This window comes from Prunus avium, chromosome 5, assembly GCF_965620075.1.
Source record: "Prunus avium chromosome 5, drPruAviu1.hap1.1, whole genome shotgun sequence".
Lineage (NCBI taxonomy): Eukaryota > Viridiplantae > Streptophyta > Magnoliopsida > Rosales > Rosaceae > Prunus > Prunus avium.
This window is the reverse complement of record NC_142288.1, coordinates 24934979-24960566: the sequence shown is the minus strand read 5'-3', so window position 1 is coordinate 24960566 and position 25588 is coordinate 24934979. Positions and strand designations below refer to the sequence as shown.

Below are 25588 nucleotides of genomic sequence, written 5' to 3'. Positions count from 1 at the left end.
ACTCGCTGGATCTTGCTCTAAGAAAAAAAATATAAACATCCATAAAAAAGAAATTTATATAACTAAATAACTACTATACTCGATTTTCCAGATTATGTATTTCACTTATTCAATCCGTAGTTTATGGTAGTGGACTTGTTCGTACGAACAAGAAAGAGAGCAGGTTTTTCTCAATCGTTAGGACCTTTTTGCATGCAGTGTCAAAATGGACATTGGTGATCCAAATATGCATCTGCACTAGTTGATGCAAATTCCACTTGAGAAAATTAATCCTGCAATGTTCCACTATTGTCCTCGTCTACCACTCAGATAAACACAGCATAAACACAACATTGCTCCTTGTAGTTGAAATGTGGATCTTTGCATTAATAAGGTCTATACAGCTTTGTATTACTGCTACAATCATTCAAGCAAACGTATAGGACAAGACAGAGGAAAAGGCACATAACAAATGGATACATGAACAAAAGAAAATGCAATCTGTGATGGTGGAAGACAAAAGCCTTGCAACTATTGAAACCACCAACAACATGGTATTCTGTACACACATCACAACTTGTACACATTGGTGCTGCAATAACAATGAACAAACGTATGCCCGGAGATGGTTTCTGTAGCCAAATCATTGATTCCCAGGTCATCAGATCCCAACATCAAACAGTTTCTTTCACAATATGGAACAGGAGCAGACAACTTTCCGGGGCAAATCATCAACCTTCTTTTCTGTTCAGAATAACCATGACAAGCTTTTCAGAAACCTCATGCTTATAAAATCAAAAATGGAGGGCAACAAAACTTCACTTAATTAATCCCAATCCAAATTAGTTTTGCCATTTATAACTATTAGGATCAGTAAAACCCACGTTGTTACTTTTTGAATGAAAAATTTCCAAACAAATAGCAGTAACCAACAAGGATGGTTCTAATATATGCATCCCTCCACTATTGGGAAGTTATTTGTTCTTCCTAAGGGAAGACATAGTAAGGTCATAAACAAAATGGCTCTCTCCTATCGACAGTTGTCTTCATTATTAACCTTTCTTTAATCTCAAATCTTTTCTGATATTAGGTTGCTCCCCTTTCACAGAAAGTATACACGCCGTTAATAACACTGAATTGCAGGAGTAAACACCATAGAAGATATAACTCCTGTTGAAGGAAACGAGAGAACGCAAACTTCTCATAGGCTCAAACCAAATGCTAATAAGTAATGACAACGTCCACATGACAAACTTTTTGGTACCAGTTAGTTTCAACTTTCCTAGTTGATTGTTGAACAATGGTTCAAAATAAGAGGAATTTACAATTAAATTCTCCAGGCATAAAGGTTGCAATAAACAAGCCAGTGCACAATTCACCCAAAATCTATGTCCAGAAGCATATGATATAACAACATCAAATTCATTTATAGACATCAAATTTAACTCTGAAAACAGCACAAGATTAAGTAGTCTTTGTAACCCACAAGCAACGAAACTTTCTGAGATTTAGATCATAATGGAAATCTGACCTGTTTTAGCCTTTTCTATAGCTGGCTGTACAACAACATGCATTATGATAACTCCCCCACCAACATCACCAAAAGGTAATTTGCATTGACCCACTGTCTTGTTGTTTTCCAAAATTTTGCCAAAACACATCAGTTTCACTTCATTAGCTGTCTTGGGTGTCATAGTTTTGCCTATACAAAAATCAAAATGGCATCTCAAGAAAATCAAAACTAGATAAACAAAGGATGGAAAAACAGAGAATTCATATTTTGGGGGGGGGGGGGGTGGGGGGTTGAAAGAGTCAAAGTAATAAATTTGTAGCTAAAAACTCACAAAAAATACCAATTCCACAACAAGTGAGACTCAAAATTGTTTTGGGTTGGTCTAATTATTTAGAAAATTAGCTTAAGATTCAATTAAAAAGAATCTTTCAAAAGCTCCTAAAATTTTGATTGCCCAAAACTGAAACTTCATACTTAGATTGACATAAAAATCCAAATCAACATCAATATTCCAAATTGGAAACACAATGAAAATGACAAGCATAATAGCAAACAAATTCACAAAGAAATTAAGTACTAAGAAACAGCAAGTCGCAAGACAAACCTTTGGGCCAATCGGAGACGACCCTCTGCTTAAGCATATCGACGGTGGAGGCCGATGAGTAGCTGAACGGTCCAATATCGGAACCATCATACAACCTGAACTTTATGTCCACCAAATCCTCCTCCGGCATCTCTCCCCGTCAGGTGTTTGACTTTTGACTTTTCACCTATCCACCGACTGATTGCTTCGACGTGGCACTCTGGCACTTCTGAAGCCCGACCCTTTTCCTTCCGCGTAGTAGACGATCAGCCTAAGCAATTCTGAGACTCTTCTTCTTCTTCTCTTTCTTTCTTCTATGGAGGTTGAAGGTTGGTGCTTCTTGTTGGGGGTGAGCTGCTGAAGAAGAAAAAGTGTTGCCAAAGCTGACTACGACGTCGTTCGAGGTCAAAAGATCGATGGTATGAAAGCGACATAATTTCTAATTCTAAATCCGCCTGCAGGGGCCCAGACGACGTCGTTTTAGGGCGGTTTGGGCTCTAGGGCTGTGTTTCTCTTGCAAAAGCAATTTTTTTGATAATAAAGCCGAAAAATGAAGAGGTAGTTGGAAGAAGAGGACATGGAGATCGTCTGGCAAACCCCAGCCAACCCTCCACACCGACTAGATTACATCTTTCGCAACGGTAACTTCTGGGTTTCGAAAGCTGTTTCATTTCTTTGTAAAATATTAACAATAATTGAAAGAAAGCATTTTTATTTTGGCGGGAATGTTGCAGGGAGGCGCCATGTGAGACCCTACTACTTCGAGTTCATCGCTCATGTAAGCCAATCTGCTTAATTTGGGAATGTGATTAGTTGAGTGTGATTAAACCCTAATTCTGTGCTACTGGGTTTTAGGTTAAGAATCGCTGGGCGGGGAAGACCATCGTTGACTTGTTCACTGATGAGTTTAAAGGCCGGTCTCGTGATTACTACGTAAGAGTTTTGATGTTACTTTTAATAAAGAAAATTGCTTTGCATTTTAATTAAATGTTTTCGTGACAATATACTCCAAGTCTTGCTCTGCATATTGTTATGGATTGTGATGCATTGCAGGTTAGTGCAGTGAAATGTGGAAGGATACGAGTTGATGGAGAGATGGTGCCAGTTTCCTACATAGTTAAAACGTCAGAGAAGATAAGCCACTTCCTGCACAGGTCTGTGGTTTTCTTGTAGTCGATGCCTTTAACTCTGCTTGCTTGTTACAAATTCTGCTTGCTTTATCTTTTTTTTCAATTTTTTTTCTGTGTACTTGTGATCTTTTTCTTAATTGGGTAATTGATTCAAATCTCTATTTCAAAGTTGCCGAGCTACCAATTAATGCGGTAAGGGTTGTTTGTAGGCATGAACCACCAGTGTTGACTTCGGATGTGTTGATTCTCCAAAAAGAACCAGATGTGGTTACCGTTTGTAAACCTGCATCTATTCCGGTTAGTAGGATTATGACATATTTGCCTAGCGGGTGAGGAACATTTTTCTCATCTCCCACAACCTGATTATGGAGTCTTATGCCTGTTAGTTTCTTCTGTTATCTAGGTGCATCCGTGTGGTCAATATCGTAAGAATACCGTTGTTGGCATCCTTGAGGCGGAGCATGGCTTGGCACCTCTATTTCGTATCCTAAGTTTCACGCGAATATTATACTTCTGGCAGCATGTATTTTGAAGTTACATATGATATTTTCAAATGGATTTGTTTCATTATATTTTCCTTGACATGATCATGCCAGCGGTCCATCGACTAGATCGTCTTGTCTCAGGACTCCTTATCTTGGCCAGAAGTGCTTCAAAAGCTGACTTTTTTAGGCAACAGGTAAGCTCTCATCTATGAAATTTGATTATATGATACTCGAACAAACAATGTATAAGTTAAATTTTCCATAAACTTTAAGTCATCAGCATGGCCATGGAATATCACCACCAAAGCCTGTGTATTATGGTAGCAGAAATTTATGGTGATTTGGTTTCTGTCACGTTACAATTAAAATATACTTATGGAATTGGATATAGTCCAATTAGGGTTTCTATCATAACTAAACCCTTACAATTTGATATAGTCCAGGAGCTACATGCATTACAGGGGTACACTTTTGTAATTGGTTATGTGCTACATGTCAGAGATAAAGTGTACTGATCTCTTTAGTTTTATCATGTTAGGCAAAATCATATAAAGTCCATCACTTGTCTTTTATATCTGGTCCACATGACTACTTGCATATAGATAAGCCTGGGTTTTCCCAATTATTTGACTGGTAATATTCAGGATTGTCTGAGAAGTGGCATTGGTTGCATGCACATATCACGCTTTGTGGATATTCAAGAAATCAGTTTTTCTTGTTCCACTGTTTTTTGTAGATATTCAAGAGTTCTGTTTTGATGACTTATTTAAGCATTGTGTTCTTTTCATGTTTTGTGAATAAGAAATTTTTTTTGTTCTTAATTTTTTAAAGTCAAAATGAAATTGTTGCAGATTGAGGGAGGGATGATCAAGAAACAGTACATTGCAAGAGTTGCTGGGGAATTTCCTGAGCAGGAGGTTTACTTTTGTTAAACCTGGTTGTTAAAAATACTGCTCTTAATGTTGGGATTGACAGATTTTTTTTTTCTCTCTCTCCCAGCAAGTTGTAGATGCTAACATAAATCATAATGCTCGAGAACAAAGGAGCACAGCAGAGGTGGGTTAATGTGTGCATGATGCTACTAGTTGCTGTTTAAACCATAGGATCTTTGAGTTTGTTTTTGTAGCCTTCTCTGTGATTGTTGTTGGTGAGGTTGCTTGTTTGCAACTTCCTGCCTTGTGTTATTACGCATTGCGAACTGGTCTCTTACAATTTCGGATGGACCAACTAGACTAGTTACGACATCACATTGATAGCCGCTATGAACAATACTGAACAATGGCCATCTCTCGTTTATGCAGGTTGGTTCTTGTGGTGATACTACTCCCATAAAGGGGAAGACTGCTTGTACAAAGTTTACTAGACTCAGTACTAATGGAATTCATAGCCTTGTCTTGTGTGAACCTGTCACTGGCCGAACTCATCAGGTAATTAAATGCCTGATAATTATATGGGCGATGCAACACCGCCTTTTTGAAACAGGTTGCTTTTGGAAAAAGAATATTTTCTGCCTTTTTAATTCTGTACTGTAAGTGTGCAAAATGCATCGTATGCTTTTCTTTTTGGTTCTCTTTGGTAATTTTCATTCTCAATTTAATTGAGTGAAACTTTTCTATGCTTATTCTCTTGATGACTCTGCTTTTCATTTTGTTTTCTAAATTTTCCACATCTTCTAAAGACATATAGCTCTGCATTTTCCTTCTTATTGATCTGAAGCAAAGATTTGGATTACCTAAAACCTCAATGATCTCCCCTTTTCTGTGATGTAGATACGTGTACATTTGCAACATGCAGGCTATCCAATAGCCAATGACTTGCTTTACCTGTCCAAACATGTTAATGATCACTCAGCATCGATCCCGGCATCCGATTTTTGCGAAAATTTATCCACTGAACATGTAGATTCCAATGAAGATTTCAGCATCGATCCCATGTGTACAAATTGTCCGGATTTGGTTCCAAAAGGGTAAGAATTGTCGTTCTTCATGTGCAGTCTTCATGAATATTCTTTGATGCATATGCTGTAACCATATAAAATCCGATACCGACTGTTTTCAACTTCCATTTGATGAATGTGATTATAATTGCAGATACAATGTTCATGAAGAGGCTCTGTGGCTACACTGTGTTCGATATTCTGCACCTGGATGGACTTATGAATGCCCATATCCGGATTGGGCGTCACTCAGCTAGTTATCCTCATAACATCATGTAATTTTCGAACATTTTTGTATTCTTCATTATCATAGCCCCTTTTGAGAAAAATGTAATGCCCTGTGCAATAAATTTTGTGAAAAGCTGTACACAAAGCCAGTTTTGGTTGGTAAATTTATTATTTCGAACCAAAAAAAGATTGAAGTGTCTAACAATCCAGCATGTAAAAATTTCCCTGTCGGATAACACTGCGTGGTCTAAAACTCCATGTAACTCAAGCACATTGAACAAGTTGACCAGAAAAAAGCATAAGAATCTTTAGCAAAATGGGAAAAAGGAACAATCAAACAAAAAGCACAAGAAGAAGATATTAGCCTTTTATAATTGGAGGAACCCTAACCTTTTATAATTGAACAAACTCTGACTTAAGGCTTTCAAAGGAATTTGAAGTGGTAGTGGGTTACTTTACTTCATCACCATCACCTCATGCATGCACAGTCATGGTAGGGTCAAGCATGGGAACCTACCTAAACTTTAGGCATGCTCATTTTGAAAATGACCTTACCTGATTTCCGTACATTTTATACATCCTCCAAGAAACAACATCAACAAATAGCGAAACCGTGCAATACTAAAGCGATTTTATTTTTCTAATCATATTAACTGATTTATAATCAACCGATCATTGAAATATCAACTGCTACATAATATGATTAACTATGTAATTAAAGCAAGTAACCTCGTTAGTTTGCGTTGAGCTATTTTGTCATCCAACCTCTAATCAAGAGAAAAACTGAATTACTACATGAAGGGGGATTCGAACTCGAGTGCAATGGGGGCGAACTCTCTACCCTGGCTAATTGGACTATGGTGGAAACCAAATACTATTGAGAAAACGTGAAAAAAGATATCTATGCATGCATAAACTATAGGGTGATTAATTACTAAACATTGGTTTTATAATAAATACATAAGCTTTTGCCCTGAGGCCTGAACCACAAGTTCAGAACCGAATCCCCCCAACTTCTAAAAAAGGAGAGTTATCATCAGGGAATGTAGCTACCAGAAGAATGTTATTAATCCACCCGATTTAACATGAAAAAGTTGACATATACTATATTTATTTATCTATATGGATGATGATCATACTTGGAAGCAATCCCTAATTTGTGGTGCAAGCAAGGTGACCTAAATCTTTTCTTATATGGATGAAAATCTGATCAGGCTGACTCAAACTTCACTCACAGTGACAGAATAACTAAACATAAAGGGTATGATCATATTTTTCGAAACTCCTCACATCAAGAGCCCAAATAAAAAAGTAATTGATGTCTCACACAGTGAATTACTGTCATATCAGAATGAAGAATATTATTCTATATTTTAATGTATTATTCACGCCTTTTTTACTCATTGCTAATTCTAACATGGTATCAGAACATGTAATTCACGCATGAGACGAAATAAGATCAATATGAATTACTCCCATATTACCCAATGTATGTAATGTATTTGACTCGAGTAACACCACACGTACAGAGACGAGTTGAGATATCCAACGTCGAAAGTGTGGAAGAATATTCTTATGCAATTCCAAACTTTATATGTACATATGTGATTTTCTTCCACTGTGTGTCTGGCTAGCATGATATGTTAAAAGGTAGGCCCAGTTAGATCGGCCTGGTGTAATCTTTCGAGTCATTGAACACTAGCTAAGATATGTATATAGCTGCAGAGAGAATCTGAGATTCTCCACTACATGGATTTAGGAGGACACAGTTTTTTTATATTTTGGTTACTGGGGGCGTATGTCCCTGTCTCTCCCAGTGAGATTTCTACAAGAGCTAGCTCACTTCATAATATTGGCAAAATTTTAAGTGGATAGGCTCAAGGGCGGAACTAGGAATTTTCAACGGGTGGACTAGCTAAAGTTATTAGCTTAAAATTTAATGATCATTTTTTTTTGTACTTACAATTTCTATAGTCTTTCTAGAAATAAAAGTAAACATTAAATCATATAAACCATGCTAGTTCATAGCTCCATAGACTAATTTTCAATAAGTTTTAACATAAACCAAATAGGGTTTAACACCATAGTGGATTGAACATCCAAGGCTTTTTATCTAGATTGACCTTAGGTTCCTTCATGCATTCATATCATACATGAAAAATTGTTTTATGTAAAAATATTGATTAAGTATGAAAAATGGGTTTTCGGAATAATCATTTTCTCAATATAATTTTGGGCGGCTTTTATTCCTCACACATCAAATAAGAAAACTTGATTTTATGGGATTTTAGTCTGAAGTATATATTGCCTTAATGAGCCATCAATTTTAGCCTAAATCGTATTTTGCACTAAAATCGATTTTTCATAATTTGATTTGGTTGGAATTTGATTTTCTAGGTTTTATATAAATATATTTTTTAAACCACACTTTTTCTAGGTTATATATATATATATATTTTTTAAACCACACTGGGCTACAGCGTTGTAGCCCTTGGTGTGGTTCCGCCCTTGGATAGGCTTGAAGGAAGAAAATTCCACGGCCACTTTTAGTTTAGGGCTTTTTACAAATACGCTCATTCTAACATGATATATTATATTGCGATCAGTTACTTTTATGTGTTATTGAGTTGTTTATGCTACCAATTTTGATATTATTGTGACAATTATTCAAAGTGACTTTTAGTCTAGAGTTCTTTCTAGAGCAAAATTTATTCTAAGTGTCATTTTCATTTGTAGGAGAGATAACAAAATGCATGCGCATACGCTAGCCATATACCAAAATGAGTTAGATGGTATTGGATAAGTTTCTCTGCTTGTTTTGGTTTTTCTAGCAATTATACCACCAACTTTTATCTTAAATATCCCAAAAGATTACATCTAAAAAGTTAGCTAAAAAGAAAATTAGCGTAGAAAATGTAGCTTGTAATTAACTACTAATAACAATTTATGGGTACCCTGAGATTAATTAATTTAAAGCTCACAAGAGCTAACAAGATCAGATGGCTAGAGAGAAATAGTAAGACGGATACCCTTAATTTGAAGGGGCATATATATAATACAGAGACACACCCTTGGCACTACCCCTAATTAATTAAGTAGAAATTAATTCATTCAACACACAAATTAAACTTTAATTAGGCAGACATAATATTACAGATAGAGGAACTCTGCATTTTGTTTGAAGACTTGAAACTTTATAGGATGCAAAGTTCCTTTCCTTCAATTTGAGTTAAACTTTGGTGGAGGCATCAATATGCATGGCTTCCTTGGCTTCTTCAGTCTTTTCAGCCATCACGATTATATTCTGAACCGCTTGGATCATGTCATTTGTAATATCCAGAGTTGGCTGCAGAACCACTGGGCTCAGTTCTGGGCACACCAGGGAACTGATCTTCACTACATCAATAATATGTTCTGATAATTCTTGCACTTTCGGCTGCTCCTCCAGAACTTTCTTGGTGTTCTTGTAGACTATGTAAAGCACCATTTGAGCAATCCCAAAGAGGAAGCCCAGTATGTTTGGAAACTGTTGGTTCAATAAACAAAGAGGAAAAGAAAAAGATTATTATTATTAATAAAATATGAATTCATGTGATGCCTGCATGTCACATGCATGCAACTATATATAAATAAATAATAAATAAATAAATATATATATATATATATATATATATATATATATATATATATATATATGTGTGTGTGTGTGTGTACAAGGTTTTTATTTACTCACAGCTATGTTGTAGTCCTTGATCAGAAGACCGTAGAAGAACCACGTGACAGCACCTAATGTTAGGAAAAATGATAATGGAAATGGCATGAACTCAACACTCTTGGTCCGTATTACTTGTCTCTGCACAAATACATGCTCAGTTAAGATGTTACAAATAGCTATACTTAGAGATTTTCGTTTAGGTCGTCGTTAATTACCAGGACGCCAAGAGGTGCAACGAATACGCTTAGACTGAATACAAGACAAATCCATCCCACAATCTTAAGGCGCAATTCACCTGTGGCTAGAAAGTGAGTCAACAGCATCATCAAACCGTAACCAAAAACGTTCAGCAAGAACGCAAGCGTCAGGGTTGAGATCTGCAGGTTCCAAATTAACCCCACATGTAAGTTCAAACTAGAAGAACTGGACAGATTAATGAGGACAGTTAAGCAAAATTTGAAGATTGTTATGTTAATGAGCTGGCCGATCGATACGTACCCTGGCCTTCTTAGGGGCATAGAAAAGAAATAGGGAAATGTAGAGAGTCTCTACGACGCAGCCAAATGAGTTGATTGTGATGAGAAAAGTGGCATCTGCTTTGAACTCTTCTTTGAGGAGAGCATAGTATATGTACAGCATTGAACTCAAGAGGGCGATTACATATGGAAGTGCTTGAAACCCTTCAGCAGTTTTTCTCTTGTATATTGTATAAAATGTTGGCCTGCAATAACAACAATCATTTGATGATGAATATTTGAAGTTCCATGCCATGGGGGAAAAAAGTCAATATACAGTGAGAGAAAAAGGAAAAAAAAAACCCCACTTACACCGGAGCAAGGAAGACCAAGAAGGAGATGATGTTGCCTACGATAAAAGAATAAAATTATTTTAGTTCTCAAGAACTCTATACACATATTACAAGCAATAATGTAGCAAACATGAATTAAGGTGTGATATGCATGTAAAAAGATAGAGCATGTCTCAGGTTCGAACTCCCATGGCATTTTTGTTGTGTGCGTGTGTGAGAAATTCCCCTCTAGTTTAGACTCGCTTGTACTCAAAATAAAATGGGCTACAGCTAGCTTCTATGAGTTGATTAATGGTGAAGAAGAAGAGGAAGAAAGAGAGAAAAAGTGAAGGAACATTTTGTACTATACCTAAGAGGCCAAAGGCCAAAGTCAAAGGATGTTGAATGGCCATTCTTTTTCAAGAGATTGAAGGCTCTCTCTCTCTCTCTCAAGCTCTCTTAATTTCACTCACTCTATGATCTCTCTTGCTCAAACAGATAAGAGAGTTAACTACACAAACTACTATCTCATATATTCTTTCTCAATACCACACTTATGCTTAGAAGCAAAGGGCTAGAGCCATATTTATATAAGGAGGGGGGCAGAAGGGTCACGACTCTTAGTGACCAAGTTGCATGCAAAAATGTGAGTAGCAATATCAATGAAACACTCTTAGGTTTAACCTTTCCAGTTGTTCATTTGAGCCTTTTACGTTTTACATAATCCAAACAGCTTTCTAGCCCCTATTGACCTATAATTTTCCGATATTTTCCCTATTTGGTCTCTTCTCTCCTCAGCAAGAACGCTCACACCAGTTGAGCCCTTGCTGCCAAGTACCATTTCTAGTACAAACACAACATCCTTGTGGGCCCCACCAAGTTTCTTTCTGATGTGTCACCCACCAAGTGGTTTAAGGGTTACAACTCATAGTTCAGTTCTAGGGATTTCCTTGCTCTTTTCTTAGGGCGTTGCTCCTCTGCTTCTTCAAACACCAAATTGTTTGTTCAATTTTACACTATTCACCAATCAAATGTAAGAAATAGTAATAACGTGCATTTCCCAAATAAATGTTACATTTCCGATCATAACTGATGTGACAGTATTTCAATTGTTCATTTTTCGAGTATGTTCCGAATCTATCTTTGTTTTTTTTTTTTATATATATTTTTTTAACTAAGGACTTCAAATTAAGACACTGGCACGTGAAGTATCAAATCATTATTGATTAAAATTTATGAAAACTTTTGTGTTATTAATTAATTATTCAGTAGACAGGGTAAATGGTCGGTTTAGATTTTCCCTACCAATTTTTTACTACAAATTGTACAATGTACTGCAGCGCACTAGATTGAAGTTACATTACAAGACCACTTGCTCAGTCCTTTGTAGGATTCCAGAGGGTTTGAAATTATTTCAATTTTTCAGAATCCCACTAAGGATCCTTTTCGATGTGTAATCGCACTTGATGTGCCGGGCTATCCAGATCATGGCTCATTTGGGTATTAAAGAAGCAATCAAACGGTGGAGAAGGAAGCTCAGGATCAAGATGGATCCTATGCTGTCTTACCATATACAAGAAACAACTTTTCCAGTTGACCCTTCATATGTATAGCCGCCATACCCAATCCCCAAAACCCTAATCCTCTATGCCATTCCTGTGTACTCCATGTTTTAGCAAAATTAACAGGTCACGTGCAAGTCACGTGCGACGATTTAACCCTTGTTAAGTTAAATAAGGAAAGGTTACATTGCCAAGAAATCCAATTGACACGTGTTCATAGACATAACCATGATTAACTTTTTACTTTAATTTATGTAATCATAGTTATGTTTATGAACACGTGTCAAGTGTTAAGAAGGGTGATGAGCATACACTTTGAGTTAGTGAGAAAAATTCTCCCCTTGTTTTCCTCTTGAAGTGGTTTGGAACATCCATTAAAGTAATTATGATGAAGTCAGCTATCACGATAAAACCCTAAATATCTCCAGCCCAGCCACAATCATCATGAGTCACGAGGACGAGTCAAATTTCAAATGAAGTTTTAGAGAAAGAATTAGCAACACTAATTTATATTGTGTTTGGGCCAGGTGGAACGGAAAAGAATAGTTAAATAAACAAAGCTATGCCGCAGTAATAAAATAAATACGAATTGTGTACGGAAATTCGGTTCATAAAATCTTGTGTATATATTATAGTTTTCAAGATTTTTTTCAAATAAAAAAGAGTGTGTGTGTGTGTTTTTTTTTTAATTGTGAAAAGGGCATTAAGGTCGTCGTCAGAAGAACAAATTAAAAGTCCATGGGGGGACGATTCCCCAAACATTGGAAACATTAATAAAACCAAAAAAAATCCCACTAAATGGATAAAAATGGCACTCTTGATCAAGGAAGTATTAAACAATAGTCAGTGGTTGTCTTTGCTGTAAGTTCATATAAATTATTAATGTGTAAAATAGTTCTTCACCGTTCGTTTACAAGAGAATTAGATTGGTTAAAAGAAGGAGAATGGCACCAATTAGGGTAATTAATTATATATAGTTCTGTTGAGTATATTGTATATATAGAATATGTCTTTTTGCAAATATCCGAGACTGCTTGATTAGAAAAGAGAACTTTCTATCTATATATGCAAGTTTGCTTAATATGTGTATGTATGAGAAGGTTCGAATTCCAATGTCACCGTGGTGTTTGTGTTAGAATGCAATGCCAGACACTATGTTCCCCGATAGCTATCTAATCTCCAGTTCCAACATATACCTAAAAACAGAGTCAAGTGCTATGCCCCTAAATGCAACTTTCGGCGTAAAAAAAAGAGAAATGCAGCCTTGCAGAACTCTGCACTGTGGGAGACATAAATTTTGGTCACAATTAAGATGCCCTAGCCTATGTATAGTTTGAATTTCAGAACAAATAAGTAAAGACAACAAATATTGATCAATATAAATAACTAAAAATAAATCAAATGGGTTTGCAGCAGTGCTCACTGTCACTGATGCAGCAGAAGTTCATGGCATGAGCACCACACTACTATATTGCATCAGTATGTTAAACTTGGCTATATATTTATATGCATACATGTGACTACTGCACAAATTCCATATTTACTGCTGTAATTGTACCTTCGGCACAGGTTTCACATGTGTAGCACAATATATATTTTTTGCAATATTATTGTGGACATGTGTTTAGGAGCACCAGGTGTTTCATGCACAAGAGGATACTAAGAAACCAAAATCAGTACAATTTGGGGCCTCCATCATTAGCAGTAGAAAAACTTGTGTGAAACGGTAATAGTACTATTTTGCTATTTTCAGTCAATCACGATATGCAAAGTGTAAAAGTTATTATGTATGACATACCGTGATTGATCGAGAATTGTAAAACAGTGTTATCCTCATTCTACATAAGTGTTTCTCCTCGAGCAGTGACTTAGATTGAGCATATGAGTGTTTCTAGAGACAAATAGAAAATGCAATCGGAATGTTTTATGGGGTCTGTTCAAATTTATGGGGAGCCGAAGTGTTATAGATGCGACGGGATGGTTTTGTCAAATTGGGGTCACCATGTGTCATTAATTAATTAGGATTCTAATAGAATTAGTTAAGTATCCATATGTAATTTAGTCAACACGTGGAAAGCGTGAAATCACGATGGAGAATGTCAGTTAACATTGAGAGTGGGAAATTCCTATAAACCACATCGTACTTACTTACTCCCTGTCCTTACTAGGTATGGTTAAGAGTGGAATATAAAGTGTAGTCAACACAATTTTCAAACCATAACTTATTTTAGTCTTTTCATTATATCAAGCTTTGTGTGATTTTTTAAACCATAATATCAAAAGAGAGATATACACCTAATTCTTGGTTTGTTTATGCTTTGTATCTTTTTGATTGTTATGAATTTGCACTTTTACTTGATGAGATGCTTCTATCAGAGTTTTTTCAATCATGTGTGATCGTTAGTAGAGGAGGTCCATCTAGTCTTTGTTAATACCTCATACCATCATAGTGAGCCAAGCCCATCACAAATCACCACGTGGCTGTAGATGGCTACGATAAAAGTATACCGACCCGAGCGAACTTGATGTCCCGTGTATCAAAGGCCTCCCGACCTCGATCTAACTGATCAAAAGATGAACCAGTGCTCGGGCGCCGGATACTGAGCCGAGCACTGTGGTACCATGTGCGACAAGGTGTGCATTAATGCTCAAATAAGCATGACCAGACCCCTTTCAGGTCAGTCACTCAATCCGCCCGATAGACAGCCTGGCAAGTGAAAGAGATCAGCTAATGCATTTCTCATATGAAGCCAAGTGTCGCCTTACCCTTCCATCCCCAATAAATAGTCTGGTGATGGGAAGAGATCATTTAATATACTTCCCATCCCAAGCCACGAGTAGCTTTGTCACACACTCTCTACCAGATAGCATGGTGATCAGGAACATGTCATTTATTGTACTCCAATCCCACTTGGAAGAGAAGAGATAAATATCTAATCCTTAAGATATCTTGGTCTCTCCCTCTCCCCTCTATAAATACCCTTCACCTACATCAGGACAAAGGTAATAAACACTCTTACGGTGAAAACCCTACATCCATTCTCTTCACCATATAACCATATCTGACTTCACCATCAGAGGGGGTTCAACTGGGTTCAACCCCAGTTCACTCCTACTCTGATAACTGTTCTAAGTGTGCAGGCCTTCTACGGGAAGTATCTTGGCCCAGGAGAACCGGAAGAGGCCCACATCTTGGTCCAAGTCCAGGATATACTCGATACGAGAAGGATACGTGGTTTAAAGTCTTAATTTTGATATTACATGCTTCGTTATTAATGGCCCTTTGTGATTAATGACTTTTTTGACGGAATTATAAATGTAATTCTAGAATTTCTATAATAAATAAATAAAAAAACATTAATAAGCAAGGGCATAATCACCTTAGTGCCATTTTTTATTATTAAAAAAAAGGAATTTAATGCTAATTTTTAGAAAGTTCATCATATTTAGTGAAAGTTAGCCCACTCCATCTTAAAAAATTAATAATAATTGTCTACTTCATCTCAGCAGCTCTTTAATTGAAAAAATATATATATACTTATGAAAATTCATGACTCCGCCCTTGATTAGAAGGGCTTTCAAGTCCTAATGTCCTATTTATTTATTTTCAAAAAAACAAATACTCAATTATATATGGTCCCTTTTTATTTGCTTATATAAGATTTGGATTTTTATTGTTGTTCTTTTAAGAATGAAGGAGAACGGGATTCAAATAATAATGATAATGACAAGGACGACGAAGACAACAACAACAAAGAAATGATAATCTGAACGATTTTGATGACCTTGGGGTTGGTTAAGTAGATTTGTTAGCTTAAGTAATTCTATGCCACTTTTCCATGAATACAAAATTTTACTTCATACAATAAAGAATTCAGCCGTTAATTGGTTGGCCCTTTTGCTAAGAGCATCTTCATCGAACTCTTATTTTTTAATCAAATTTTAGCTAAAATAACTCTAGTTACGTCTAAAGTGGCTTCAAACCTACTTCATATTTAAATACAAACTTAATCAAAATCCCCCCAAAAATCTACAGAAAAGAAACGGGGCTTGAAGTGACCACCTAGAATTCGATCCAATCCCACGAATTAGATAACCTACTGGTTTGCTTAGAAAAGTAATGTACAATGACATGAAAAAGTGTATTGGTTTTAGATTTCAAAGATTGCCCATTAAATTCGTCGTTACTCTTGAGACCAATAATAAACTTCCACGAGCGATTCCCCAGATACTGGAAGCATTAATAAAACCAAAACAAAATATCCCACTACCAAAATATCCTTCAACACTATGATCCGAAAATTTTAAAATGTTGGATAACGATTTTTGTAGAGATTGAAGTAAGTTCATAATCTTGTATAAAAAACAAAGTAATGTTATCTTACTTTTTTTAAAGATTGTACTAGGGAAGGCTCTACATTTCCTTGTCTTATTTCAAATATCCAATAATAAATAAGGGGTTAGTTTTCTTATGTATTGCAGTACTGTGGTACTCTTTTTTTTTTATCAGATTTTCTTTATTGGGGGTTTTTATGGCAAGGTTTTAATGAGGTCACTTTAGCACCTAGAGAAGCCAAGAGCTCTGGTTGTATTGATGTTGCTTCTTTATGAATAAAAGTTCTCAATCCCAAAAAAAAAAGATAACCCTTTAAATTACTAATTATATTTGCTCTTAGAGTAATCTTTCAATAGCACATCCAAGACAAAGATGGTTTTTCTGCCCTGCGAGGATGGAACGAGATAAGTTTTGATAATTCAAGAGGTTGTACACACACGTACGAAAGAGTGTGGTCTATGTATTATTTAATTAATTTTTGTTAATTAACAACTCTAAAATGGTTACAATGATCATATGTGAGATTCGGTCGTGTATTATTTAATTAATTTTTGTTTATGATTGTAAACTAATTGTTTATTATTTTCTCTTACGTAATGCAAGGAAATATGTCATATTGTAATATACTTGTCGTCAATGGAATGGAAGATTATTCAACACACCAAAAGCAGGGAGCTTGCTAGCACACACGCAAACGTGGCAAAAACACCATCACCATCCTCTCCTAATCATATCTCTCTAGAAGTGGCACGACTATGCTAAAAAAACAAACTCTTACCTAAAAACATAGTGCTCTGCCTCTATTATGTATGCAACTCTTTTTTTAATCAAGAATGGTCGTTTATGAGATACGAACACATGAAAGATCAAATTGATTAATTTAAGAGCGGAAACTAAAGAGAGTCATTGATATGCAACTTTAATTGGTCTTGGTTTGGGAGAATGCATCAAATCACGACACACTTTCACAAACACCAAATTTTATTTCACAGAAAAAGAAAGATACATATATAATTAAGTACTGTTCAAGACCATTATGCCCTCCGAGGTGTCAGCCATTATATACGTACCAGGGCAAGAGGCTATAGTCTATGAACCTGCCTCATCCGGCTTACATAATTTAAGGAATTTAAACATATCTGGAAAAACGAAAGGGTACATATGTACACCATCCAATATATGCATAACATGTACGATATTATAGAGCTCAAGTACACAAGCGCAGGAGAAGCAGATCGGAAAAGACTTCAAACTTCACATGTAACCATTTGGCTTGGCATAGAGGGTCCGATGATTTTCTCAGTGTTACATGTTTGAGCATGCACATATTGATCCTTGTCAGTATTGGCATGGGAGCTTACAGCTGCTGCTTGTACTTGTATCTCCACCTCAGGAGTTGTACTCAAAATTTGGATCTGCTTCACAACATCACCCTTGTGCTCTGGTAGCTTCTGGTCCTCCACAACAACTGTCTTCTTGTTCCTGTAGATTGCGTAGAGTATCATCTGAGCCACACCGAAGGTGAAGCCAAGTATGTTTGGGCACTGCAAAAGAAGATAATGGAATTAATTAAAATTAATGGCCCATAAGAAGAAGTCACCTATTGTGAATAACAATCTTGTACCCCTTATTTTTTTAGTACAAACGATAGTCTAAACTTCAGGAGGAGATAGTAACCCATTTTAGAGTGGTTAAGGCCGGACTTGACCAATAATGATATTTTTTCGGAGTGGTTTGCTTTGATTGATCCATTAAAGGATAGTGTTTGTGTAACAAATGTTTTGATAGATTTCCATTTCCTTATAATCAGCATAAGGATTATAATTAGATAATAATAATATCTAATTAGCTTTTTGACCTTTATAGAAGGCTATCTGCGGCATGCTTTTTGGTTCGCCACAATATAATTAAAGGTTGATGTGATCAGTGTTATATATGCATGGTAGCATCTATACATGTATAATCACCAGATTTTTTTAATAAAAAAATCAGCAAAAGAAAAAGGTATTCCACAATTAAGGACAGCCCGTACGCACCTTTGTCAATAATTAAACAAAAATAACAAGAGAAATGATAAATAAATAAAATTAACATTTAATTTAGAATTAAAAAAGATAATGGGTAGTTGTGTTCCATAAAAATAGGCCATTATCTGATTTTTCTTTTAATTTTAATTTTTTTAAATATGAAAAAGTGTGAATTTATCATATTATCCTCATTTAATTAATAATTTCAATTCTTAATGTTTGCATTAACTAAGGGAATTTTCTAGTATTTTGAATGTTTCACCATTTTCTGCCTTTTGTTTTATATATATAGATAAATAAATAAATATTAACAAAATAAAGTGACTTACCGCAACGTAGAGATCCTTGAGGAGCAAACCGTAGAAGAGCCACATAACAGCACTGAGGGTGAGGAAGAAGGATAAAGAAAACGGCATGAACTCGACGCTCTTGGTTCGGATAACCACCCTCTACACAAACACAAATAAAATCAAGATATGGATTGGGATCGATCATAAATATTAATTAAATATTAATTTGATATATAATAATAATAGTGCAATTAATGAAGTAATTACCATGATGCTTAGAGGTGCTGCAAAGACACTGACAGAGAAAGCTACACAAACCCATCCAAGAACTTTAACGCGGGTGGGCCCTTGTGCCAAGAAGTGAGACAGAAGAAGAATCAAGCAAAACCCACCAAAATTCACCAGAAGAAGCAGCCTCAAAGCAAACACCTGCACCCCAATAATAATCATCAATTAGTAATAATTAATCAGCTTTAATTAAGAGAGAGAGAGAGAGAGAGAGAGAGAGAGAGAGTAATAACTCACCCTAGCTTGCTTAGGTGCATAAGTAATGTACATTGAGATGTAAATGGTCTCAATGATACAACCAAAGGCGTTGATGGTGATGAGAAGGAACTCATCAGACTTGAGAAATGCATAGTATATCCAAATCATTGCACTGAATAGTGCAAACACATATGGAACTGATTGAAACCCTTCTGTTGATTTCTTCTTATACACCCTCCAAAACGTCGGCCTGCACGATTTAACACATTAACAGCGATTAATTAATCCGGTTCTAGCTACCCTCATTGCATATATCTTGAAAAATCTTGAAGAAAAAGAATAAAACTTACACTGGAGCAAGAAAAACCACGAACGAGACAACGTTACCTGATCAAATTGACAGTAGTAAGAAGAAAATTCAGTTCCTCATTCAAAATAAACTATAAACTAGCAGAAGAAAATAGTGTTGATAAATTTGTACCTAGAATGCCAAAGGCAATAACCAAAGGACTGTGAGCACTTGATGAAGTCATGGTAGCTAGCTAGCCTCTCTCTCTCTCTCTCTCTCTCTGGAGATATTGAAACTCAAAGAAAGAGAAATAAACTAGGAAGCTGTATGATTTCTCTTGCTCTGTGTATTTGCAAGTATTTGCCACGAGAGACTAAACACAAAGAGTCCTTCGTATTTATAGAGAGAAGTTTGGGCTGGTTGTTGCATGAAGTGAGATTAGAGATTATTACTTTATTTAGCGTTTAGCAGTAGGTGGCTGCAGCACAAAAAAGCCATGCACCCATGACCCAACAATCGGCATATTATCTGAGTGCCAACTCAACAATGGTGAGTCGGTCTTTTTAACTATTGTGCAACATACTTACGTTACACATTGAGAAAGGTTACTTCCTTGGGGTCCTCTTCCACGTGACCTTTCCCTCAGCCCCTTCCTTTTTCAATTTATCACTGTCTTCCTATTGCTTTTAGCCGTTTCTCTTGGTATCCCTCGGCTCTTTGGCTGGCTTGGCAGTACTTTCGTGCGGATACAACCGCCAAACCGTAACAATATTCCATGTAGCTTTTCGATGAAATGTTATTGTATCACGTTTGTTGACTATGTTGCTGATCACATCTTTCACAAAAATAATGTTGAAGTCTCAAAAAATTTCATAAATTTAAGTTATGAATTAATGATATGGCTTAACTGCATAAGAATGTGTGATTTATTAACTGTAAGCAAGGTTCGAAACCGAAAATAAATGAATGAATGAAAAACTGTCATAACAGTTGAAATTTTGAAACTTTATAATTTGATTTCATATATGTACATAACATTTCTCCTTTCATAAAAGTTAAAAAAAAGCGTGGAACTCCCTTATAAGTGATCCTTTCTCCTTTCATAATTACATACTTATAAATATGATACATGTAACATTACTCGTAAATATTTTTATGATACGTCAAACCCACTACTGCAGAAATATGTCAAAAAGTATAGGAGTTCTAGTCATGACATGTGTAACAAATAAGGCCGACATGCAATTTTGTTTTCAATTTTTTGGTGGGAGATTAACATAGAATATAATGGTATTGCGCTCTATCTCATAGCTTTTGACCATCACGCGTGAACGGGGAATTCAAAGTGAGCACGTTCTGATTGCTACAAATGGCAGCGTTTGATCTAATGACAATTATATATATCTACCAGTTTACATAAAGAATATTGCTAAACCACAATCCCCCCCACCCCTCTGAGTTTCTCCCTGTGGTTAATGTCATTGCAAGCAAGGGCTTGTGAATGGAAACCGAGAGCTTATAATATGGTGTGATTGCTTTTTTGGCGGTTTAAAATAGTAAAGATGGGCTTGGAAGTGGTAGGTGTAGGGTTTAGAATATGGTCCACCTGATAAAGGATAAGATTTGCAAAGCATGTCGATGATCATGGTTTGGAATAATTAAGATTAGCTTAGTGTATCTCCTATATCCTTGATTAGTAAAATAATTAATGTTCCATCAATGTTATTAGTTTTTGGAAAGTATTAATTCAAGATATCTTTTTTATGACACGCTCTCAGGTGATTACCGTTGGTGGGCTAGAGAGAGATGAGATTGCGATACCTCGTGAAACTATATTTGTACGTTGAGTGATGATTGTTTTTTTATTTTTATTTTTACAATTACAGAAAATGATTTGATTAATTCCGAGGTATGGAGTGACTAATTGACCTGCACTAAGTTTCATCAGTTTTAATTCCAATCTGGTTTTGGTACGTGGGCGCAGCCCTACCGAGGAAACAACATTTTATATGAAAAAGTCCCAAATACAACACTAGGTCATGTTTGGTGACTAAGATTGGATTGCATTGGATTACATTTGATTGGAAATGATAACACTAATAATAATGATGTGTTTGGTCTACACATGATTAACCTTTTAGTAGGATTCATAATTCTACTACATTTAACCATAATAGAATTAGACATAATCCAATTCATGTTGTTTTTAAAACACCAAATCTTATCTAACTTTATAATCCAACTTGCCAAACAAACATTACAACCGATTATGCAGAGAGAAGGATAAGAGATAAATAAGTGCACCGTTTTCACCCTCCCATTTGGAGAAATTAGTGACTTTTTACTATGTATTATTTTGTGAGTGCACTTATTTTCACCTTTCCATTTGGAGAAGTTAGTGACTTTTTACTATATATTATTTGTGAGTTTAAGATTCAGAGACGTACATGGCTTTGTAACAACATCCGACATTGTCACACGGCGCACGAGATATTATTTTATATGAATTTTTTACTCAGCCCCCCATACCAATGTTACCTGGGCTGATTCATTGTTTGTACAATATTTTATTTCTCATCATTGATAAAGTAAGAGTTGTATTGTATACAATATTATTTATCACCATGGACAAATCCCTATAGTGAGTGTTAGTGGCGGACTTCAATTTGGGAACATAAAAATATCCAAAGAACATAAAAACAGCCATTTACTTACCATGAATGAAGAAAGTAAGGATTGGGGAATTTAGGAATCGGGGAAGTAGCGAATCGGAATGAGAAGAATTATTCCAATTAAGCTATTTTACTAATCATATGAAATAAGCACATGAATGGAGTTGATTCATATTTTTATTGTTTACTAATTCCCATGAATCAGAACCTAAACTAATTTGATTACTAAAATGTCATCCGCATGTAAATATATATTTTTCATCTAAGTAACTTGTGAAAAAGAAAATTGACAAAACTTTATTTTATAACTAATGTATAATATAAGATACTATATGATGAGTGATGAAAAAACTAGTATATAATAATACAAGGAATATAATAGAAGAAAAAAATAAATATGACATAGTAATAAAAAGCATAACAAGACAAGTAGAAGCTAGCAACCAAGGTGAAAAGGGAAAAGCATTAACAAACTATTATAAGTTAGTCAAATTAGTTGAACAAATTAAATGCTTAAACTTGCAATTTTATTTTCAAGTGAGTACATATGCCTATACTATAAGCTTTGGCGGAGTCAGGATTTTACATTAGAGGAGCCCTTTACAAAATTTTAGAAAAAATAATTCGAATAGGAGCACTAAAGCGCTACCCAGTTAATAAGTTAATACAATACTAACTACTTGGTTTAGCCCACTTCATAATATCATTTCATATTACTTAATAATTTATCCATTCATTACAATCATAATTGTCATGAATTTCATATTTTAAAATGGTTGAATATTAATCTCATTATGTACACTATTGAAGACTCAAAAGTTACTAATTTACATTTCAATGGAGAGAAGAATATCCCAAAACAATCTAATATATTATATAATATATAAATATAAGGGGTAAAAAGATGGAGGGGGGCATGGGACCAATATGGTCCTTTCATGGCTCCGCCCCTGCAGCATAGGATTAGGGGCGTTGACACGGTCACATGATCCATGACAATCACAAATTTTCTTTTCTCAGAAATAATTTCATTCAAAGCAAAATGGGGGGTGACATAATATAGGCTGGGGCCACTTGTTTATTTATTTTCTGCTTTTGAAGAATTGGAATTGATACGTGGGCATTCGTCATACAATTAACATTTCTAAATCATGTTATCAAAGCAAAAAGGGGTTTAACGTCACAGATAAACCTTACTTAGTAGCTAATTGATGATGCAATTCGTTCTTTAAATTTGCCACCTGTGAAACCCTTATCACCTCTGCACTGCATGCATGTATCAGGAGGATTCAGGTCTAGCTAATATTCCCCAAATACTGCCCCCAAAACTCCATTGATTTGATTGCATTGGCAATTTGGCATTGCGTATAATATTTCTGAATGATTAAGCAAAACAGTCTAGGCCTCTACCTAGTGGTTTTTCACCTAATTATAAATTAATCAATCTGAGAATTCATAGTTGTATTGTTTGTAGGGAAACAGCTGGTTTCTAATCATGCATGTGTTCTTTCCAATATGATTATTGATGAATTAATTATTAATTATATCCAGATTTAGCAAGAGCAATTCCAGTCTCTCTGAAATTCTGAGTTTGATACGCAAGCCAGCTGGACACGTCGACGTGGCAAGAGCTTCTCTACATGAATCAAAGTAGACCCAGAAAAAAAAATTCACATTAATGTTAGATGATTATGTTAATCAGAACCTTTTTCATTCCGAATTATAATATAATTATAGGTTCGGTGAAATCTAGAAAAAGTTGCTTTTACCGGCTGCGTTTGGTTTTGAATGAGAGGTATCTTGACTTTGCGTTTGACTAAAACCATATATGCAATTCTTCCTTCATCTTTTCTTCGGTGTGATGTTATTTGTACTACATTGATGATCACCTCTTTAATATAGGTGGGTATTTTGTTTTTTTGTTGTTGAGCAATTATATGATTGCATTCATAATTCAACCAATAAAAGTCACTAACCACAAAAAGTCAATACAAACTAGCCAAAAAAGGACCATTATAATAACGGAGTGGTCTAACATAAAAATTAAGACAATCTGGTGCGTCTCCATTAACGATCATGCATGATCAAAGAAGCTTTGACATAGACATCTCAACTAAGATTACAAATTTAGAATAATTAAAAACAGATAAAAGCTTGAAAAAAATAAATGTATCTTGTTTTTTTACCCATAATTTATATTCACTTAATAGAGCAAGTCATTGCTTTGATCTTGGCTTTTGTTTCTTTCGCCGTCATTTTTGCACTAATTTGTATGGTAAAAACAAGACACCTGCGGCCAACAAACTATACCAAACATCGGGACACCTCCAAGAATTCCACTAAAATCATTAAAAGATTCATATCATAACACCGTCATCCAACAAAAAGTAATCATATCAATTGTATATTTAATGAATTAAGGGTTCGAATGCTATCCAATTCTGATAATATCCATGGTTTTCATTCTGAAAGTGTAATATTAATTGGTACCACCTATCTTTGTCTCCATGGAAGAAAAGCTTTTTTCTTTTTTTGTTCAAATTTTAAGACTGGTATTTGAGATAATGTGCGCAATGAGGTGTGTTCCAACAAAATTTGAGGGTCCAAAGGAGCCGTGAAGAGGTATTTGCTGATGAACATCATCACCAAAAAACAAAAGAAGAAAGAAACTATTACATGATTTATGGATCAAAACGCTGTTCTAGATATTGTCTGATAAAATTTCTATGTGTTTTGTTTTATGGGGTGCAAGATATCGGCATGCATTATCTATTATCTTTTCTTCTTGGTTGCTCAAGAGTTATCAGAGATGGATGCGCCTATGTCGTAAGAGATCCCACTCACTTTTTTAGGGCAAATAATTGGACGGAGCATATACATTTCCACTATATAAAATCATATACCAACCGCCAACCTTGACGATCTCTTATCCTCTCAATTTGCCTTTCCCTCTGCCTTAGCTTAGCTATGAACTTGATATAATCATATAAATCATCATGTCAATCACCGATTTTCATTATTGAATTGATTTATATTGAATATCTAGCTGCAAAGCCAGCCTTATCTATATACTATGTACCCTTTATTCTTAAGAGACAAAAGTAATGGGGTCATTAATTCGTGGATACTAAACACTGATTGCCTCCTTTTTTGTAATGAGACATTCCTCTTTCAAGTAAATCATAGTTCGATGCATATATAAAAATAATTAATCAAAATGTACAAAAACAGATTTCTGCATACATGTCTTCATGTGATTGGCAAGAGAGTAGGAATTAGTACTTACTGAGGAAAGTGACAAGTATTTCCCTATAGGTTGCAATAAGGGAAACTATACCAAAGTAAATCCAATTCTAAGACTTCACCTAAATTTTTACCTTTAAGAGCACTTCCACCCCATCCCTTTTGCCATGTCAAATGGAGGGTTATGCTCCAAAAACAACCTCCACCAAAGGAAAATTGTCATGGCAAGAAGTTGGCCATGAAACTGGGTAAGCCCAAAGACAAAACTTGCTTGGGCTGCTGCTTGGGCAAGTTGACTTCATGCTGATGTCAAATGTGACATCGTGC

The 25588-nt window shown here is 35.5% G+C and overlaps 4 protein-coding genes across 5 annotated transcripts; 1 reads left to right on the top strand and 3 right to left on the bottom strand.

Annotated features, from left to right (window-relative positions):
* Window positions 1-339: 339 nt before the first annotated feature.
* On the bottom strand, window positions 340-2404 carry ATGP4 (Ubiquitin family protein). Its single transcript, XM_021958897.2, has 3 exons — window positions 2097-2404; window positions 1511-1681; window positions 340-723 (listed from the first exon to the last, which is right to left on the bottom strand). The coding sequence occupies exons 1-3, from the start codon at window positions 2224-2226 to the stop codon at window positions 668-670; spliced, it is 357 nt and encodes a 118-aa protein (XP_021814589.1). The 5' UTR covers window positions 2227-2404; the 3' UTR covers window positions 340-667.
* Window positions 2405-2502: 98 nt separating this feature from the next.
* Window positions 2503-6061, top strand: LOC110757296 (Pseudouridine synthase family protein). Of its 2 annotated transcripts, none has more exons than XM_021958879.2 (12): window positions 2503-2716; window positions 2810-2853; window positions 2931-3008; window positions 3129-3229; window positions 3415-3502; window positions 3609-3687; window positions 3805-3884; window positions 4542-4607; window positions 4690-4746; window positions 4992-5117; window positions 5460-5656; window positions 5781-6061. In XM_021958879.2, exons 1-12 carry the CDS (start codon window positions 2653-2655, stop codon window positions 5881-5883), a joined length of 1083 nt encoding a protein of 360 aa, XP_021814571.1. In that variant the 5' UTR covers window positions 2503-2652; the 3' UTR covers window positions 5884-6061. The 2 variants fall into 2 exon arrangements, with proteins under 2 accessions (XP_021814571.1, XP_021814568.1); XM_021958876.2 differs by having other exon boundaries at window positions 3802-3884; window positions 5781-6060.
* Window positions 6062-8780: 2719 nt separating this feature from the next.
* Window positions 8781-10926, bottom strand: LOC110757360 (bidirectional sugar transporter SWEET10-like). Its single transcript, XM_021958951.2, has 6 exons — window positions 10727-10926; window positions 10397-10433; window positions 10068-10290; window positions 9785-9946; window positions 9588-9707; window positions 8781-9380 (listed from the first exon to the last, which is right to left on the bottom strand). The coding sequence occupies exons 1-6, from the start codon at window positions 10767-10769 to the stop codon at window positions 9084-9086; spliced, it is 882 nt and encodes a 293-aa protein (XP_021814643.1). The 5' UTR covers window positions 10770-10926; the 3' UTR covers window positions 8781-9083.
* A 6291-nt stretch (window positions 10927-17217) lies between these two features.
* On the bottom strand, window positions 17218-19743 carry LOC110757528 (bidirectional sugar transporter N3-like). The gene is made up of 6 exons (XM_021959167.2): window positions 19539-19743; window positions 19408-19444; window positions 19097-19307; window positions 18839-19000; window positions 18611-18730; window positions 17218-17798 (listed from the first exon to the last, which is right to left on the bottom strand). The coding sequence occupies exons 1-6, from the start codon at window positions 19588-19590 to the stop codon at window positions 17502-17504; spliced, it is 879 nt and encodes a 292-aa protein (XP_021814859.1). The 5' UTR covers window positions 19591-19743; the 3' UTR covers window positions 17218-17501.
* Window positions 19744-25588: the final 5845 nt, after the last annotated feature.